This window comes from Cataglyphis hispanica, chromosome 10, assembly GCF_021464435.1.
Source record: "Cataglyphis hispanica isolate Lineage 1 chromosome 10, ULB_Chis1_1.0, whole genome shotgun sequence".
Lineage (NCBI taxonomy): Eukaryota > Metazoa > Arthropoda > Insecta > Hymenoptera > Formicidae > Cataglyphis > Cataglyphis hispanica.
The window spans coordinates 7,446,903-7,467,164 of NC_065963.1; the positions used below are offsets into that span (position 1 = coordinate 7,446,903).

At 32.7% G+C, this 20,262-nt stretch overlaps 3 protein-coding genes across 6 annotated transcripts; 2 read left to right on the forward strand and 1 right to left on the reverse strand.

Moving 5' to 3' along the window:
• The first annotated feature begins 1,112 nt into the window (after positions 1-1,112).
• LOC126852165 (MAGUK p55 subfamily member 2) lies at positions 1,113-14,963 on the forward strand. Of its 3 annotated transcripts, none has more exons than XM_050596654.1 (8): positions 1,113-1,557; positions 5,565-5,680; positions 10,919-11,218; positions 11,797-12,033; positions 12,210-12,684; positions 12,775-13,109; positions 13,323-13,397; positions 14,065-14,963. In XM_050596654.1, the coding sequence occupies exons 1-8, from the start codon at positions 1,401-1,403 to the stop codon at positions 14,239-14,241; spliced, it is 1,872 nt and encodes a 623-aa protein (XP_050452611.1). In that variant the 5' UTR covers positions 1,113-1,400; the 3' UTR covers positions 14,242-14,963. The 3 variants fall into 3 exon arrangements, with proteins under 3 accessions (XP_050452611.1, XP_050452612.1, XP_050452613.1); XM_050596655.1 differs by lacking the exon at positions 1,113-1,557 and adding an exon at positions 3,088-3,561; XM_050596656.1 differs by lacking the exons at positions 1,113-1,557; positions 5,565-5,680 and adding an exon at positions 8,749-9,027.
• A 992-nt stretch (positions 14,964-15,955) lies between these two features.
• LOC126852174 (endoplasmic reticulum-Golgi intermediate compartment protein 3) lies at positions 15,956-20,250 on the forward strand. 2 transcript variants are annotated; one of them, XM_050596672.1, is made up of 8 exons: positions 15,956-16,354; positions 16,804-16,962; positions 17,026-17,142; positions 17,212-17,252; positions 17,334-17,398; positions 17,513-17,742; positions 17,813-17,941; positions 19,244-20,250. In XM_050596672.1, the coding sequence occupies exons 1-8, from the start codon at positions 16,270-16,272 to the stop codon at positions 19,579-19,581; spliced, it is 1,164 nt and encodes a 387-aa protein (XP_050452629.1). In that variant the 5' UTR covers positions 15,956-16,269; the 3' UTR covers positions 19,582-20,250. The 2 variants fall into 2 exon arrangements, with proteins under 2 accessions (XP_050452629.1, XP_050452630.1); XM_050596673.1 differs by lacking the exon at positions 15,956-16,354 and having other exon boundaries at positions 16,837-16,962; positions 17,018-17,142.
• Positions 17,927-18,790, reverse strand: LOC126852183 (reactive oxygen species modulator 1). Its single transcript, XM_050596687.1, has 3 exons — positions 18,616-18,790; positions 18,258-18,399; positions 17,927-18,171 (listed from the first exon to the last, which is right to left on the reverse strand). Exons 2-3 carry the CDS (start codon positions 18,389-18,391, stop codon positions 18,063-18,065), a joined length of 243 nt encoding a protein of 80 aa, XP_050452644.1. The 5' UTR covers positions 18,392-18,399; positions 18,616-18,790; the 3' UTR covers positions 17,927-18,062.
• Positions 20,251-20,262: the final 12 nt, after the last annotated feature.

Genomic DNA, 20,262 nt, shown 5'->3' on the forward strand with positions numbered 1-20,262 from the left:
AATCGGCGACATTATCTTTTTTTAATGACTGTAGTTTTCCTTATCAGAATAATGCTCTTCCATAATATCTGAATTTGAATATCCTTAATATCTGATATCTGAATCTGCACTTTTTCATTTTAATGACATTTTCCATTTTTCAAACACGTATGGAAGCACTGTATTATTTTTTGATAATGGTAACGTTTTTTGGAAGAAAATTTTTCTTTTTCAAAATTCGAAATCATAAGGAGCAGTAAATTACTACAGTAGATTGAAGCTATTCGCCATCTCGTCTTAATGACACGAAATACAGAAACGATGAAACTTGAGTTACCTACCGTTAAGCCTTTGCATTTGCTTTAACGTGCCTACCAGATGTTAACGTTGGAATTTTCTTTGGTCTGCGTTACTTGCTAGTAGATGGCTCTTAAAATATAGTAATAAATATAAAAGAGATTCCGATATCTCTGTTTATACAATATAGAGTATACGTACTATAATAGCATTGTCCTATATTATCACATTGTTAATATGATGTATAAAAAAATACATTACACGTCAAAATTCAAAATCTTTTTAATTTAGATATAATTTAATTACAATTTTTGTATGACATTTTTTAGTAAAAAAGGCGTGAAACTAATTAAATATACTTGTAGAGTCAGATCAAGCTTTTATTCAATAAAAGAAATAGTCTAGAAAATTACAGCAGTAGATAAAAAAGAGTAATATAGAACGTATATTTAAAGCAAAATCATTTTTCATTTGTATTTCGATTTAGAGAGCCTTCGAACATTAATGAAATTTATATTTTGTAAATTTGGAGAACGGCAGTAGGATAACAGCAAAAGAGAGTGTGCCATTTCCAAATTTTTTTTTTTTGCAATGGCATTTCCTTGCATTGGCTTTTCCTCGCGCAGTCCCGCGAAAAATATTTCCGACCCTTTCATGGTGGCGTTTATCGATCGAAGGGGATATAACGTGTAACAGTCGCGTTGCCACGAGTCGAGAAATTGCCCCAGAGAGAAAGAGAGAAAGAAAGAGAGATAGATAGGGTGCACAAAGGCCACCCCCTTCGGACCGACGACTATAAGTACCGGTCGCGGTCGGTTCGTGCGACTCACGAGCGTCCCGTGATCCCGACGGCATGCGGTTTTCGTTTTCGCATTCGTATTTTAAAAACTACTTGGCGCCGAAGTCCGTTTCGATCTATGAATCTATGAATAGATCTTGATCCGCCGAACGGCGCGGTTCATTTTCATCGCGCAATAGCCGCGATCATTGTCCGCCCGGAAAGCATCGACTCATCGAGGAAAAGCCAACGCACGTGGAATCTTGAAATAGCGAACATGACAATCTCATGGAATCGAATTTACGACGAATCCTCATAATGGCTGGATTACAAGTGAAGGAGTTGAATGATCGACCGGGATAGACGTAATGACGCTCGAGATTACCTCAGGAAGTTAATCGACATGATGCGGAGTAAATCGAAGGGAAACGTCATCGATGACGTTTGTGGCTGCTCCGCTCTTTCGTCGATCATTCAGAAAAAAAACTTGAACTCCACTTCAGGTAAGGTTATTCTTAACAATTAGATGTATCTACATATTCTTTCCGTTTTTTTTTCTTCTTTTTCTATTTTTCTTTTTTTTTTAATTTTTTTTTAAATTTATCTTTGAGTTTATTATTATGTCATCTTAATTACAAAAAAATCATTTTTGTTTTTCATATTGCATGTATTGTTGAACGCTGATTGTAAGATTTAAAATCTCACAAAAAATCTTCGCTGTTCAATATTTCTCTCATATTATATATATATATACGAAACATGTAGAACTGTTCTTCCAATTATGAATGATTAAAGTAACAATTTGATTAAAATCATATCGTACATTCAACGAAGGAACGTAAAATACTGAAAATATATCAATTGAGTTTATTTAATTTATCTGCAATGGACATCAATGTCGGCAAGCTGCTTCAAAGTTTGTCTACGGTGCGATTCGATCGATCGCCACGCACATGTTCTCCAGACGACGAGAACCTCGAGCGATCGATGACGTTTGACGTGCAACCTTGAACGAGAAAAGCGAACACTGATTGCTTATGATTTCCTGTTCGTAACGGAAAAGTTTCTTCAGGTCAATACGATTAAAATATTTCCGATAATCGTCTAGTCGACGTCTGGTTTCTAAATGTCAGATCCTACTTTTATCGGTGTTATATATTTTTAGTTTCTTCTTCTCGTTTTTTCTTTTTTTTTATTTCTCTTCAGATCGCTTCATTTTGCCGTCATGTTTTTTTATATTTTCTCGAAAATAATTTTTTTTTTTTTTTGTAATAGAAATTACTATCTTGATTTTCGTTTGTGTGTGGGGCTATCCGATTTTCAAGATTTCGATATAAATAATAGACTTCTGTTTCTTTTTCCAAAGAGTTATAAAGTTTCTAATACGTGTAGAAAATATTTCTGATAATTAAATGTAGAAATTAGGGATTCGAAGAGATAAGAAACAACCAAGGCGATTCATTCCTCTAATTTTTCTCCTCTTCTTTCTCATTCTACGTGCTGCATGTCCCCTCCATAGAGCCACCACAACTACCAGCTGGTTTGTTTCTGGATCTCCGACCCTTCGTAAAAGCTAGTTTTGAATCTCTGAAGGCAGTCGGCAGCCAACAGCGCTTACGATAATCTTCGAGGCTTCCTCCGATCTTACGCGTTTGTCTCTAATTTTTTATTATTGCAGTTTTTTTACCCATATTTATTCTCTCCAATTTTTTATTGCATTATTTTATTTTATTCATTATTTTATTTCAAATTCATTATTTTATTTCAAGAGTAATTAATAATTTCTTCCAACAATCATCGTATATATCATCCGAGAAAAATTTTGAGCAAGTAGCATGAATTATGTGACATCGAAATCGTGTGAACGAGCGACGTTGTGTTTGTCTTATTGTTAATTTGCCCCACTATCTCGGTGTCGTGCCGCTCGCAATCCCCTCGTCTGGACCAAGTCTCTCGGGGCCCTGGCAGGTGTAAGACAGTGTTTCCATTCGCCGCAAAGTAGTGGCGAAGAAACGACGGGAAATATTTTTCTTTTGTGAAACTGCATTAAATGATGAATTAATGCTATAATTGTCGTACCAATGATAAAATACCAAAGATTAATTAGCTCATTATTAATATAACACAAGATTAATCTTGAATCTTATGAATTTCAAGAAGAGAGTGTGTATGTGTTTTCTGTCTTAAAAATATTAAAAACGTGAAATAATATTTGAAGCTTAAAATGATGAGAACTTTAGAAAAGTATGAAAAAAAATGTGTTAAGTATGTGAAATAATATGTGCGTGAATGTGATAATATAAGCTTTTATATTGAACTTGCAATAAAGTTTCGTCAAAATCGAAAAAGTTATCGAATCGAAAAGTTATCGGTTTTGTATTCTGGGCACACGAAGCTGAATGTTGTTATCATGGTTTTCTTCGGAAGAAAAGAAAAGCTGGAGGACCGTCAATTACTGGCCAGCATAGATGCGATGAATGGCGCGATTACCCATCAAATCGACAACGGTAAAATTTTCATTATTGCATATAAAACAAAACATTGCCACATCCCGCAAATAATCTGTGAATGATTTTATAATATAATAGAAATTTCTCTCTCCGACGGGATTGTTGTCACGCTTTTCGGAAATTAAAGAGAAATGTTTTGTCTCTCTACACACACACACACACACACACACACACACACACACACACACACACACACACACACACACACACACACACACATACCGTTTGTTTTGGATAGCAAAGCGTATTTTCTCGAACATCCGGTAGGAACGAATGCAAATATTATTGCCAGTCACATATTTTTATTTTCCCTCGTTTGTTTTTCCCGTTCTAATGTTGATTATATGCCATAACGATTACGCCTTTCAACGGGCAACTTTTAACTGTCATGTTTCCTGCCTTCTCGTGTATATAATTCATCAATACATGGCGAAATTAATTTCAAGATTGCATTCAGTGAGCTAGTCAAATTAATAAAAAACAACTATGTATTATGAATTGATAATATTATATTAATGCTCGAAAACAATATAATAAGATAGAAAGAAATTTATGAAATTGTAATATGTATTTATTTAGATGTTTTTCATTGATATTTTTTTTATATTTATATAATATACAGTTACATATAATACATGTTTGCAATACATGCATTACATGTTATGTATATATTTTTTTAGATTAAAATTTTATGTTAGCTAATGTTAAAAAAATATTTGTAAAAAATATATTTATAAAAACGTGAAAATCGGCAGCATATTCCGTATACATCGTACATGTTGTGTTCCCATCCATGCTTCAATGCCTTGTAATGGCATGCATTTATCATTCATGCATATAGTTGGATTCATGCGCAGGTTATTATTACATAGTCAAGTGACTTTTCATCGAGGACTCGAGTTTCAAGCATGTGTCGAATCGCGATCAATAACTCGTGCAAAACACATCATTTAAATCTAAAAAGCTGCATTTTCAAAGTGCAAAAATCAACATATTTTCTTTAATTCTATTCAATTCTTTTTCTTCACAATGGTAAATTATGTGTAATATATATATATATATATATATATATATATATATATATATATATATATATATATAAAGGATATTTTACAAAATTGAAAATATACTAATATTATAATTATTTATATTATATAATTAAATATTATAATAAATGTAATTATACACTATAATATACAATCAAATTGCGTATATATCAAACAGATATAATGTTACTTAAGTAGAACGCGATAATAATATCTAAGAGGCCTTGAGAAAGCATCGTACTACTTGAAGTTGCGAATAGAAGTGACGTTAATTGAAATGCACTTGGATGCGTTATTTAGCAGCTTTACACTTTGCGGATCCTTTAATCTGTCTTCTAAATAAGATTAAAATAAAATTTTTCGTATAGATAAAATTTAAAATTGTCAAATTTTTTTATTTATAGATAAGAAAGGTTGGTATCACGCGATATCACAGTGATATTCGATTAATCAGTTTTAAATATTTTTCTATAGTTTTAGATATTTTCTTTTGTGTTATTTGCATGTATTGTTTATTTTAATCATTGATTTTCATTTTAGTTTATTCTCAATTTTTATTTTTATTTTATTTTTTTAATTAACTAAACAAAAGGAAAAGAATAAACAATTGTAGGAAAGATTAGAAAAGAATAGACAAAAGTGTTTAATAGCGCCTTCAGATTGAGAATTGAAAGAGATCTCGCATGACGCATCAGCCACCTGTAGCTGACCCAAATATTGATCAGGCCGAAAGATGGCCACGCCCGGGCATTGGCATCCCCCGCTTCTTCCTTTTGCCACCCTTTCCTAGTATCTCTCTCTCTCTCTCTTTCTCTCTCTCTCTCTCTCTCTCTCTCTCTCTCTCTCAATCGTTGCTACCGTTGCGATCGTATGCGCTGCCGCATGCGACGATGCGCTGTTCCTGGTCCGTGAATTCGCAGCTGATTATGAACAAGTGCGCTGTTACTGTTCCAGCTGCTTTCATGCACATACGTGACAATATTGAGGAACTGGGTAAAGTCGCCGATGACACAGACCTGTTATTCTTGAAGGGCCTACTCGACAGCCCGGTCGTCACGTCTCTTGTAAAGGTGAGTGCACATCTTATCTCTAAAGTAGACTGAGAATCATCCACAACGTGAGAGTACTCGATTATCTTTCCTCTTTGTTAGCTTGATTAAGTGACTTGATGTTATATGACAAATCCCGTCCGAAACATTTGGATCTTTTATCATATGTATTAATTTGCATTTTTCTTGGAAGAGAGAAGTGTGTAAAATTTTTAATTATGGCAAAAAGATTCTTTTTTCAATTTTTTAATTGCCTTATATATTTATCGCTCTCGATGTTGTGGATATAAAAAATTTCAATGAAAAACGATTGCAATTTTCCTTACACAAGCTAGCGAATCGTAAACACATGACTGGATATAATTTCATTTTATACGCTACGCATAGCTTCCATGTGCTCATTAAACAGTGTTTACTATAATCGTGAAAATTTACGAGAAACATGGATTAGGAGTGACTTTATCTCTCTCACTCTTTCTCTCTCGGCTACCTGATATCTTTCTAATTCATTGCGTCATTAAATGAACAATTAAAACATTTGCGCGAGTGTTCTGGCAAGCTGTCTAAATGCTCCGTGTCGTTGAACCGATGGCTCGTTTCCTTGAATGTGTTCGTCTCATCAATAAATCGCTGATCTAAATTGATGAATGCGACTATAGAATTAAAATATAACTTTGATTAAACGAAAAAATATTTTAACGTGCTATTTTAAATTTCTAAATGCAATTCTAGGTTTATGTAATCTTTGCATGATCTAAAGAGCGAGGCAATCACTAATTATAGATCAATCGCAGTGTATCAAAAATCTATATTTATTATCTATACTCTCATGGACATAAAATGATAATATATAATATGTAATTAAACTTTATGACTAATATATTTATTTATTACATTTAAAAAATATTTTCACGATAAAATAATGAATTAATCTAACATGTAAAATATAATTGATTATTGAGAATTTAAGATTGTTCATTCAAGCTTTTGCAATGTTTAATGTTCTTTAGAAATATTTCCCTTGCATTATATATTACATCGAATAATTCTGAGAATTTTTCACAAAGCATTTGAGGATATATTTTACATACGCCGCTGTCAATTTGCTTGTACCTTGCCTATTTGCGTGCGTAGTTGGGCGATATATATAATTAGCTTACAAGAATGAATAATATCTCGCGGGAATCTGGTCGAGTGAGAACGACGATGCGGCAGGATAGAAAGCAAACCCATTTATCACTCAGTATAAAAAAAGAAAAGAATTTGGAAACTCGCGCGTGTTATTTCTCTTCACTCTACGTGCCTTCACACGTGCTTACATCACACGCTTGAAACATTCGCGACACCCACGCTATTTCGGTCGCGACACACTTCTCTATCGCGAAGAATACCACGTCGATGAAAATATCACCGGCGAGAAACGTCATTATACGTCACGATGCGATTTTTTTCTATATCAATGTGATATACATTCTGATTTTTATTATCTCTCTCTCTCTTCCTCTTTTTTTTTTGTTTTTCTCTTCCTATCAAAATCTTATATCAAAAAGGTCTTTTATTTTCTCAGTTAATTGCGCAATTGCATTTCTCCTTGTCCAAGTTCACATTCTGATAATTTACCTGACACGCAAGTAAAACATGTGACTCCAGGTAGAGAGCTTCTGGTGCCAAGAAATCATTAAAGAATCGGCTCACGTATTTTCTTTTCTTTTTAATGCCGGATTGAACCAAGAAATTGCTGACAAGCACGAGAGAATGCCCATTTTTCTTAAAAAATCAAGTTGGAAAAAACTCCTGTGGCGAAAAGACATATAATCAAAATTTAAATAATTGATTATTTAAAAACCAGGAAAAAGAGAAGACGATGAGGAAGAAACAAATAAAAAGATTTGTAAGACTCTTAATAATATAGTTACGCCTGAATGAATAAAAAATTATCCTAACGTTTCTTACACACACAAAGGAATATTATAATTTACGAATAAAGAGACGCAAAAAAAAAATTAAGATTTATGGTAATCCTCAGTAATTGACGAATTATAAAACTCGCTCACTTTCTCTTAATGTCGGATAATTGGCTATGACCTCGTAGAAACCTTTTAATTGGACAGGTCATAGGTGCCTCCGTAGAGTCATCGCTTGCTCGCATAAATCCATGCGAGCGTGTCATCGTAGTCTACGGAGCTTACATGCATATTTTTGTAAGTTGTAGTGTGTATAAGACGATATCATTTCAGTCGAGGAATCGACTTTGTGATCATACGAGAAGTGGCAGAAACATACAATATGTGTGTTAACTCATGGCCATACGTATGTGGATGACAGGACTGTAATGACATGACTGATGATAATGATTGCACCGGAAATGATGTGTTGAATCCTTTCGCCTCGATTGCAGTTATTTTTCCAAACATAGACTTACGAAAGAGCAGAGCAAAAATTAAGCGTTTTACTTGTATGAATAGTATTTTCAATTGAAGACAATAGATATGCGCATATTTTATATGCATTTTGCATGTTTTTTTTTTTTCATGAAAATAAAAAATTAAAAAAAGAGAAGAATTTATCATTTATTTTACGATGCATTTTCAAATGTTTGGAATATTTCTGCATTATCCGTATTGAAAAAGCTTGATCTCGGATTGTTTTAAAAACTGAATATTATAGCAAGAGAAAGATTATAATACTAGACATATGCTGTGAGTTGACAGATCGACGTACTCATGATTCTACTGTTGTTCTTCATTCAATTTTTCGTAGATTTTAATAGAATTTCAGTTTGAGCGCTTAATTTTAAAGATATATAATGTTTAAAGTCAAAAAGCGACGAGATGATGATTTTTCTCGATAATTTTGCCACACAACTGAAAACCAACTCAAGATTGAGAAAATATGCAGATTTGGAGAGTTAATCTAGGACCACTCGGTATATTAACAGCACAGCCGGTCTTATTCCAGCGGTAACCTTGGAGTAGTGGTTTTTGGACGAGCAGCTACGCTCCTGGAGTGAGTGTTGCATGCCAGGAGAGGAAGGACCCCCACCTGTTCTCCAGAACGGCAGCAGGCGACTCGCCTGAACGAGCTGCTTACGCGCGCGGAGGGAGGTAGCCGACGTCAGTATAGGCGCGGCAGTTTTCTGACGCTGCTTACCTACGTGAGAAGTGTCGCGCGACATACTGAACCCGAATATTTTCCTCGTCATCATCTGCGTAGTATAGGCAGCCGTCTTGCCGTCTAATAGATAAATCTAATTTCCCTTCGTGTGTCTAACACTCGCCGATCGATAGCATCGCGAGGACATCGACACGACCGCGCTTTAGTCTCTACCAATCTCTACTCGGAGCACCGCGTCACACAGGTCTTTCCAGGTGAGCGTCGTTTCTCAGGAATGCAGAAAGAATATCTATGAAAAGATATTTAAAGCGGATAAAATATTATCCTCGCTTCGGCTTCCTTCGAATCTTTTTCTAAGCGAAACATAATTATTTACAAAGAAGCGCGTCGTCATTTGCGAAAGCGTTTGAGAAACACGTTAAAGCACTGTTAATGATTTATAAATCTATATTAATTGGTAATTAAAATTTTAGATGTACATTAATATGACGAGGCAGAGTGAAATTGATGAGATTAATCTATAATTTGATTCTCTCAATTACAAACTAGAATAAACGATAGAAAGAGGTCAAGAACGCACAATCTCTTTTTGATGGTAAAGCGACGAATCCGCTCATTTGATGATATTCAGAAAAAAAAATGGAGAAAACGAGCGTTTTTAGCAGCTATTCTAGTGCAAAATATGACGTGGTTATTATTCTCGACAAAGATATGGCTTCTCGTTCATCATCGGAGATCGCTGCAAATCGAACGTTCCGTTCCTTCAAAGAAACACGAGCGATTTACGTTTCAAAGGATACGCAATCTCTGCGGCAAAGTGGATAAATAAATGTCCGAACTCTTTATAGTCCATAAAGAACCAACTTGTCGGCTATAGTAAGTGCGTGTCTGGCACAACTTCCGATAAATCTCTATTTTAATGGATTTGAAAACCAATGCAAGTTCGGTAAAACTTTGTATCGAGAGAAAAAAGAATTATTAATCAATTTGATAATCCGTAACAAAGTACGTTTCGATAAGTCTTGCTTATAAACGCTGATTTTTTGACGAATCACGTTTGATGTTCGAAGCACATGTGCGTGTTGAACAAACAAATCGAAAGCTTACAATTAGCGTCGAAAAATTTCCGAGAAATGCAGCTATTTTCGGTCGATCAATAATCATTGAGAAATCATCCACCAATTTCGTAACATATGTACGTCGAGTACGTGATGAAGAATTCACGTTTAATACTGGCGATTGGTAAATCCAGTACATGTAATGATCTTTGGTGAGCTTGAGATTGCGATTCTTGAAGAGAAATAATTCGACGATGAATCATCGACTTCTGATAGTATTCTGTATTTATTTGACTACATTGTACATTATGCACGTGTTATTTACAGGGTATTATAATTAAAAAGAGATTTACGAGCCTACAATAACTGAATAAAATTTTTTTATTTTTCTGAATATTTAATGAAAATTCATGTAACAATAGATTATATTTGTTAAAGTTTCAATATTTTTTTTAAACTTTCAAACATGTCGAATCTGTAATTGACCTACTTTTCTGATTACTCATTCATTGTAAATCTACTCTTATTCTAAACAAGCATATAATGAATTAAATGACTTATGTGACAATTAGATTAATTCTAATCCACTTAAATATTGTCAGCATCATCGCCAATTCACATTTACTCTAATTATTAACAATGTATTAACGGCCAAATTTCTTTTTAATTGCATCTAGAAAGTATGTATATGTATATGTATTTACATAGTTTCCATAGTTTAGCTATATATATTTCAAGAATATTAATTTCTTTCAGAACTAATTTATTTAAGTTTATTTTAACATTTTCAGCAAACAATATCAGAAATCAATATATTGATATCTTATATGCGTGTATCTCTTGGTAAAAAATAAAGAAAATACACAGAATTGGCGAAATAGCTTAAATATATTTAATCAAAATAATAAATATATATGGGAAAATATAATACTAATATAATATATGAGCGAAAAAATGAAGTGTAAAAAGTTATTGAAGCTGCACTAGCATATAAGAGAAAGGATTGTAAAAGAAATATACCTCTAAGAGCTATAAGAGAAACCAGTTTTTAACAGGGATTTTGATTTGAAATCTTTATGTGGTCTAGGTTCAGGAGCGTCTGGAGGATCCGCCAGTGCCCGTAGAACCGGTATGCTCATCCGTCTGTGACATTGTTGACGAAGTGTGTGACGCCTTCCAAACCTCCAGGAACTTATATGCTAAGGAACTGGTGAATCTTCTTAGGAATTCGCATCTAAAAGCGCTCTTGGAGACGCACGACGCAGTTGTAAAACACAAGGAAGCGTCCTCTAAAGCGATTTCTCCCTTAGTGACAATGCCGACGAGCAAGAAGGAAGCAATGCCTATGAGGGTGGTTGGTCTTAGAAGACAACCAGACGAGCCATTGGTAAGTCTACCCTATGGAACAGACAATTTTGCGTCAAAAAGTCATTGCAATTTGTTTTTATTGTTTACTATTTGAGACAAAAATAATCTATTGACTCTAGTTTTAATAACCACGAGATATTCACTCGAAGAAATTTCTTTTCATCTTTTTCGTTTCATAAAAATAATGCAATTATAAATATTCGAGAAAGGAATATTCGTTAAGATATACGTGAAATCAAACTTGAATGTATCTGAGATAATACTAAAGTTTATCGTGAAAATCTCCATTCTCAAGTTAGCTGCCAGATTCATTTAAAGAAAAGGTGGAAGTACCATTCACAATTCATAAATAAAAACGATGTTCATTTCTCTGAGATGAGCACGATCACTAATTTTTTAGTGATTTTCTAGTATGCTTCTTCAAGATAATTTAATACATCAAAATATATAGCTGTATATATAGCTTATACAATCTTTGAGAACAATCGTCATCAATTGATGCTTTGTTAATTATTACGCGGATAATATATTGCAAGCATAGAGCATTTTATTGAATTATATATACGTATAATTGTATTTATATATGTATATTTCTAGGGTCTAACAGTACAAGTCGATGAATCTGGGAATATGATTATTGCCAGAATTCTCGGTGGCAGCACAGCAGCTCGTCAAGAGCTTCTGAGGGTAGGTGAAGTAATACTCGAGGTCAATGGTAAAAGAGTTCGAAATCCAGAAGAGCTACAGCAAGCAATCCAGGAAGCCAAAGAGAATCTATCACTGAAATTGGCTCCAGGTATCGCTACTGATACAAATCGACTTCTCAAGTCTACGGTAAGCGCATCAAATTATTTTTTCACCTCGATGCTTCCGATAACTGCTATGTTTTTGTTCTTTCTCACAGTGCTCGCTCATGTGTAGAGACTACAATGTCGCGTCATAATCATAGAGCAATAAAAATCATAACTTATCTTACTCAATCATACATTTTGTTTGATTTATCGTTACAGTGTTACATGAGAGCCCTTTTCGATTATGATCCGTCGGAAGACACGCTTCTACCTTGTAGAGAAATTGGTTTACCTTTCCAAAAAGGCGACATTCTCCAAATTGTCGATCAAGCTGATCCGAATTGGTGGCAGGCCCGAAGAGTGGAGGGCGAAAGTCTCGGATCGCCCGGATTAATACCTTCGCTGGAATTGGAAGAGCGCAGAAAAGCATTCGTGCCACCCGAGGCTGACTTTGTTCACAAGATCAGTATTTGCGGCACCAGGATATCTAAGAAGAAAAAAAGGAAAATGTACCAATCTAAATCGAACGGTGAGTTCGATGCTGCCGAGTTACTTCTCTACGAAGAAGTCGCCCGAATGCCGCCATTTCGACGCAAAACATTAGCTCTGGTCGGACCACGCGGCGTAGGTCGGCGGACTCTAAAAAACAGGTTGATCAACAGCGATCCCGAGAAATTTGGCACTGTCGTACCTTGTAAGAAACATACAATTAATTAATGCGTTTTATTTCAATGCGGATAAGGTGAATTCATTATTATATTTGACAAACAATTTCTCTTCCAAGATACATCAAGGCCACCTAGAGTTCTCGAGGAGGATGGCAAGAGCTACTGGTTCACTGATCGCGAGACGATGGAGGCTGACATCAGGGAACACAGATTTTTGGAACATGGCGAACACGGTGGACATTTGTATGGTACAAAATTGGATTCTGTGCGAGAAATGATAAGAGCCGGCAAGATGTGCGTATTGGATTGCAGTCCAGCCGCGCTCAAGATCCTCCATAACAGTACCGAGTTTATGCCTTATGTTATATTCATCGCAGCGCCCGGAATGGAGCAGCTGAAGTCTTTATATGATCTCGGTAGATCGACCGGTGCTAGCAGTCGGAATCTAACGGTATATTTCAAAATTTACTTACATTCTGTAAAAATTGTCTTCCCTGCGTCTGTTAAATTCTATGCTCACTTTAGAGCTCCTTCTGTCAATTTTTATGCGACGTTGGCAATTAATATATGTGAAAACTTATTTATCTGTATTTAGTTTTATTTTTTTATTCTATCAATTTAGTTAATGAATTTTGTTGTAAAAATTCAATGTTGGCTTCGCTAGTTCGACCGCCAGAGTTCCATCAGATACAGTTCGAGAAGAGCTAGGACACTGGAATCTCTCGCGTCTTTATATGAGGTTTGTATTGCATAATGTATAATTGCATGTATTATGTTATTCAATCTTATACTCAATCCTCATTTGCAATTTTAATTTTTTCCCATGTAGAGCATGTATTTAAAATATCCTTAATTTGGAATGTTGTATGATTATTTTAATTATAGTAGTTATAGATTAACTATTTTAATATCGCACTTTTTATGCTCTAATTCGTAGAACAAAATCTATCATATAATATCTATCATATAATAAAACCAATGTTTCGTTATACAAAAATGTCATGTTCTCTTAGCAGGTGATAATTAATTCCACATCATTACATTATTGTAATTAAATACTGTTTCAATACAAACTTTCACAATCGGAATTAAAAGGAAACAAAATACGTACATTTCAAAATACTTTCATTATTATAAACTGCAGTGCTATATGTTTTAAAAAGAAAAATTATTTTTAAACAAAAATACAAACGAGGATTTAAAATATATCTAAACACTATTGGGCATTTACCCAGTTTGTATACATATGTTTCCTCAAAATAATAATTTTTCTTTTAGATATATTATTGCGTAACTTATATATACTACATCATGTAAAGCATCATTTTCTTTTAAAGAATAATATTTCATACAAAAAATAAAGTTATAATTAAAATAATTTAAATAATTAATTACTCCATTAATAGGAGGATGATTTGAGATCTACATTGGAGGAATCCGCAGCTTTGCAGAGAGCCTATGAAAAATACATTGATTTGGTGATTGTGAACGAGGATTTTGACAATACGTTCAGGCAGGTGATTGCAGCTTTGGATGCTTTAGCTACGGAGCATCAATGGGTACCAGTCAATTGGATTTATTAATTGGTTCTCGAATTCGACGTAACAGAAGAATAGGAAGCTAAAAAAGCTGTGTGCCAGTTTTATGCGCGAATAAACGATAAATTTATTATTGCTGATGTCACATTTGAAAACTGCGAAATTACATTATGAAAAATATGTATATTACTCTCTTGTATTCAAAGTAAACTCCGTTTATCGCGCAATTTACTAAGAAAAGACAAGGCACATATAATCAGAGTACAAAGAATGTTATCAATTGCGGCATCGATATCAATTGCGTCTAAAAAGCGCAATCAAGAGAATGTCATTGCCGTTTATAATTAAATGCAACGTTTACTTTTTATAAATTAGCGATAGCTTTTTACAAATTTATTAAAATATGACCTGTTCTATGTATGAAATCTGAATTTTCACATATATATAATACATGTTAAATTGTAATAGAAGAGCTGACAACTGAATTTTTTTCAGTTCAATCATTCGTTCTTGATAAATAGAGCAATGAAGATAGAAAATCCTACTTATATCTAAGAACATGATACTTTTTTTATAATGGAGAGAGAAAGTTATATATCGCTGCATTTTTTACTGCCAATTTCTACAACGACTATATTAACAATGGGTCAATTGATGTAAAAATGTTAGACTGCCGTCCAGTTAATTTTAGTTTATTTTTAAGTTAATTAAACACATAACAAAATACATGTATATGTTCAAGTCTATTATACGTATATTTTTCGTGTCTCGTTTGCTTTTATTTGTTTCATTTTGCTATTCGTGCACGCTAATAATAAATATATTCCTGGCATAGAGTGCCTTAATAACACAAACCTATTTGGATTAATGCGAAGATTAATGCGATTGTGCTTATTATGTCAAGACAAATCATCGTTTTTACATTCACACATTCAGATTTACAGATAGATCTAAGAATGTGTTTTCTCTAATGTCGGGCGGACAGTCATATATGTGCACACATATATTCGATTTTTTTAACTCTGATATTTTTCAAAATTTTCATCCATTTATAGATTAAAATCCAGGTGATTTTGTATAGATACATAAAAAAGCATAACGAACTATATATCTATAATGAAGACACTTGTCCTGTCATGAAAAGAGCAACGTGATGATGCACAATGTGGAATAAAGTTTATTGAAAATATTTGTTACAAATTAGAAACATAACAAATGAATTATTATTTCAATATTCCTATCTCTGATTTTCTTTCAACAATTTTGAAAAGAACACTTATATAAGCCTATTGTCAGGATAGATATACTGATAAGAGAAATAAAAAGTAAAGAAAATAATGTACTATACTATAAAAGTAATTTATTTAAATATATAGAATAATTTTTCAATAAGCGCGCATTCGCATTTTATTTAAATGTCGAATTTTATTTAGCAGAAATTCACATACATAAATTTTATTTAATAAATAGAGATTCAAATATTACAAATCCACCTAGGCAACTCGAATCTTTCTTAGCAAAAACTCAAGCCTTACTTTATTGTTAGATAACTCCATTTATCTAGGACTCTATTTAACAAAGATTTAAAAATAATTTATAAATATTGAATATAGTAAAAAAAATATATTACATATGGCGTATGACTAGTGCAGTATTTTTGTAATATTTTTTTATATGTATAGAAATTAAAATGTGAAAATAGATATCTGCAATTTTTTTATGCACGTTTAAAATCTTTGAAATATTAAAATCTCTGTAAAAAATTCGTAGTGTCAGTCAATATTAAAATAACAAGAAATAATTCATTAAAATAAAAAAAAAAAAAATACCAAATCTCAAAAATAAAGCAAAAAGGATCGAAACAAAAAGAAATGAATTAAAAGCTAATGCTTGCTAGTGTGAGAACGATAGCCTAACATAACCTAATCTTAAACAGACTCACGGCTGACCAACCAATTAACTGCCACGTTACAAGCAGTTTCAAGGTGGCCAGTTTTGTCACGATAGAGATATCGTACTTCCTTCATATTATATCGCGTCGCGCGCGAATCGGCTCTTCTGTCATCGAGAAAAATGCAAATATTACGACAATTGGATGTGCATCCAAAAGTGCGCGAAGAGGCAGATATTCTTGTGAGAACTTTTACCGGTGCAATCGGTAAATACGACAAATCGTTATTGTTTTGATTTGAGTGATACTTGACTGATTTTCCGTCAATAATCCCTGCCTGTTCTTGGCGAAAACAAATCTCGAAAATTACTATGAAGACTAGAGACGGAAATATTTATTATTATTTTTCTATATTGTGTCTAGTAATATTCGTTACGATGTAAAGTAATATCGACGAATGATTATAACCTCCAAATTTTTTCTATCCAAACAGTCTGTGAAGTATTTTTGTCATTGATACTTGCACGGATATTTGTTACTCAATTTGTATTATTCCATTTTTAAAGAATTTTTTAATATTTAATAAAGATCATTACATTTGCGCATACATGCCCACAGCAAATAAGCGCAATTTGACATATACTTTGTTACGATTGATAAAAAATTGAATTGAATTTACACATGTCAATGCAGATGACAAAATAATGTCTTTTCAGTTACAATCATTAGTACAATCATCATGGGTATACTGTTCATGTCAGAGATAAATTATTATCTTACACCAAGTATGAGTGAGGAATTATTTGTAGATACATCGAGAGGTTCTAAATTAAGAATCAATGTGGATATAATAGTTCCTACTATATCCTGTGATCGTAAGTATAAATAGTATCAAAATTTATAAAAGAAGTGACTTTTCATCTTATGTAGTATTTTAGTTTTATCGATAGATGCTATGGATACAACTGGTGAGCAGCATCTAGATATAGAACACAACATTTTTAAAAGACGATTAGACTTAAGTGGTAAACCTATAGAGGATCCACAAAGGACAAGTATGTGATGTTTTTCTCAATGATATATATACAAAATAAAACCTCATATTAAAAATTATTTTATTGCAGATATTACAGACACTAAAGCTATCAATAAAACTACAGAGAAGGTAACAATGGATTTTTATAGGTATCTTCCGACTGAATGTCCATTTGCAAACTAGTTATTATTGGATGGGACATTTTTACAGGCAAAGGAGATCAATTCCACAGAAATTTGTGGAGACTGCTATGGAGCAGCCACAGAGTCGCTGAGGTAAAAGAGAAAAAGAGAGATACTGTTTATATATTAGAAATAATATATATATAAATAAAATATATATATATATATATATATATATATATATATATATATATAATTTATTCACAGATGTTGCAATACTTGTGAAAAAGTACGGGAAGCCTATAGACTCAAAAAATGGGCTCTACCAGATCCAGCTAATATTAAACAATGTCAAAATGATGTCTCTGAAATGAAGTTTTCAAACAAACATGCCTTTGCACAAGGCTGCCAAATCTATGGTTATATGGAAGTGAATAGAGTTGGTGGAAGTTTTCACATTGCTCCAGGCGACAGTTTTTCTGTGAACCATGTTCATGGTAAGCCAATGTTTAAATTTTTCTATAATATTCATTGTTATTTTCATGAACTTGTTTTTCAATATTACAGTACACGATGTTCAGCCTTACACTTCAACTCACTTCAATATGACACATAAGATTAGACATTTAAGTTTCGGTCTCAATATCCCAGGAAAAACAAATCCTATGGATGATACAACTGTAATTGCTACGGAAGGTATGTTTTTATTCCTTAAACCTATTTTATTAAGAATTCAATTATCTGCTCTTACAATACAGTTGTAACTCGAAGATTAGCTTCAAAATGTTCCGTATATAGTTCTATTCATGAATACACACTAGCATCGTATTCCTGTTCCAATAGCCATAAATGTGCCAAATGTACCGCCACCTTGAATCATCACCTTGCCAACATTATTTACCAATTCTCTTCCTCTCAATCCATATCTGATAATAAACATTATATATATATATATATATACTTAGATTCAAATCAGTAATGTATATATATAATTTTTTGTCCAATATGGTACCTAAGAGCAGAAAATCCTCCAAAGAGTATACCAGAGGCCATTCCCACACAAAATCCAATTGTAAAGCCTAATTTCATTCTGTCAAAACAAGAAGGTCCTCCTTGTTGATAAGCTCCTCCAGGTACTACAGGCATTTTGCAGTCTGTAAAACATGTTACGATTCCAATGTATGTTCACAATTCTCTTTTAATTCTTTGGAAATTACTTTAGATTTCGATTCATAAATCACGACACATAAACTAAATTGAATTTATCTTTCTGCTCGGATAATTTGCAGATTTCAACTTTTGAGTATACAATTGCAAATATAATAGAATTTGTTACATTTGTAAAATGTTTTGATTATGCAAACACTTACTATTAAAGCGTTCGTTACTTGAGCTTGTTACACTTGCGATTAATTAGATATGTTTAGTCTTACTATTCAATTTAGGAACTTAATCACGATTCTGTAAAATTCCTAAAGATTCTTAGCGCATTGCACTCGTATCACAATATCGGAAGGGCGCCATGATGAATTCGCGACATGATAAAAAGGAGAGCTGCGCTGTCTGCTACTTACTTCCGTTGACGTCACTCATCGATTCAGCATAGCGGGATATTCAATTTGCGAAATATAAAAATCTGAAAATTTTATTTTTTGAATATATAATACGAAGAAATATATTTTTTAGAACTTTATTTTTTTAAATAATATAGAAATTTCAGGAATTATATTTTTTTATAGAATATGAAAAAAGTAAAAGCTAAAATTTTTTTAAAAGAATATACATATAGGAATTAAAAGAATTCACTTTTATAAATACATGCAAAAATTTTTACAATTGTTCTGTATTAAACACAAGGAGGTTAAGAAATTAATTTTATAAGTGAATTCTTTTTTAGTCTTTATCTAATTTATCTGGTCACATGTCAACATTAATCATCTGTCAGAACATTATAATTAGTTTAAAACATTTCTATTGATACGATTATTCTGTTTTCAGGTGCCATGATGTTTTATCATTATATTAAGATTGTTCCAACAACGTATGTTCGCTCGGATGGTTCGACCCTTTTCACGAATCAATTTTCTGTAACACGGCACGCGAGGCAGGTGTCTTTGTTCACCGGCGAATCCGGAATGCCAGGTATATTCTTCAGCTACGAATTGAGCCCACTCATGGTAAAGTACACAGAGAAAGCAAAGTCATTCGGACACTTTGCAACAAACACTTGCGCTATTATTGGCGGTGTATTTACTGTAGCTGGATTGATCGATTCGTTGCTCTATCATTCAGTGCGTGCAATACAGAAGAAGATAGAATTAGGAAAGTATAATTAATAACTTTAATCTGGTTACAGCAACATTAATTATCGCTAATCCTAATCTTATTCTTTCTTTTATTAATATGAACAGATATTTTAAATAGTATTAACAACTTTGAATAATTTTTATATTTTAAAATAAACGACATGAATTACTAAAAATAGATTAGGATTAGCACTAATTATTGAGGCGATACAACCTTAGGAGAATAATTAATAAGTAGGATAATGGAAAGTATTACTAAGACTCTTACATTATGCTCTATTTCTCATTAAAAATCAAATTCTCTGAATTGTTATTGCGCATTTAGCGCAATTATTAATCTTTGTTTCGTATTTATTATATTAAAAATTTCGCGAACATTAGGTAAATATAATTCAGAACCAATTAGCGATACCTAGTGTTATATGGGCAATATCACCATTCTTCTTTATTTTGCGATATAAAAAGAAGAAAGGTATGTATAACAAGTGATAACAAGCATTAAATATTTGTCTTTTTTTTACTTTTTATTTAAAAATGATAATAATGTTACTATCACTTTTTTATGCTTGTAACAATGTTGATATAAAAAAATTATTTGTATATGATATGTACATAAAAAAAGGACAAAAGTAAATCAAACATTGTTCTGAAAATGGAAATGATGTATGATCAGAAATAAATTTGGGATGTGTAAATTTATACATTATACAT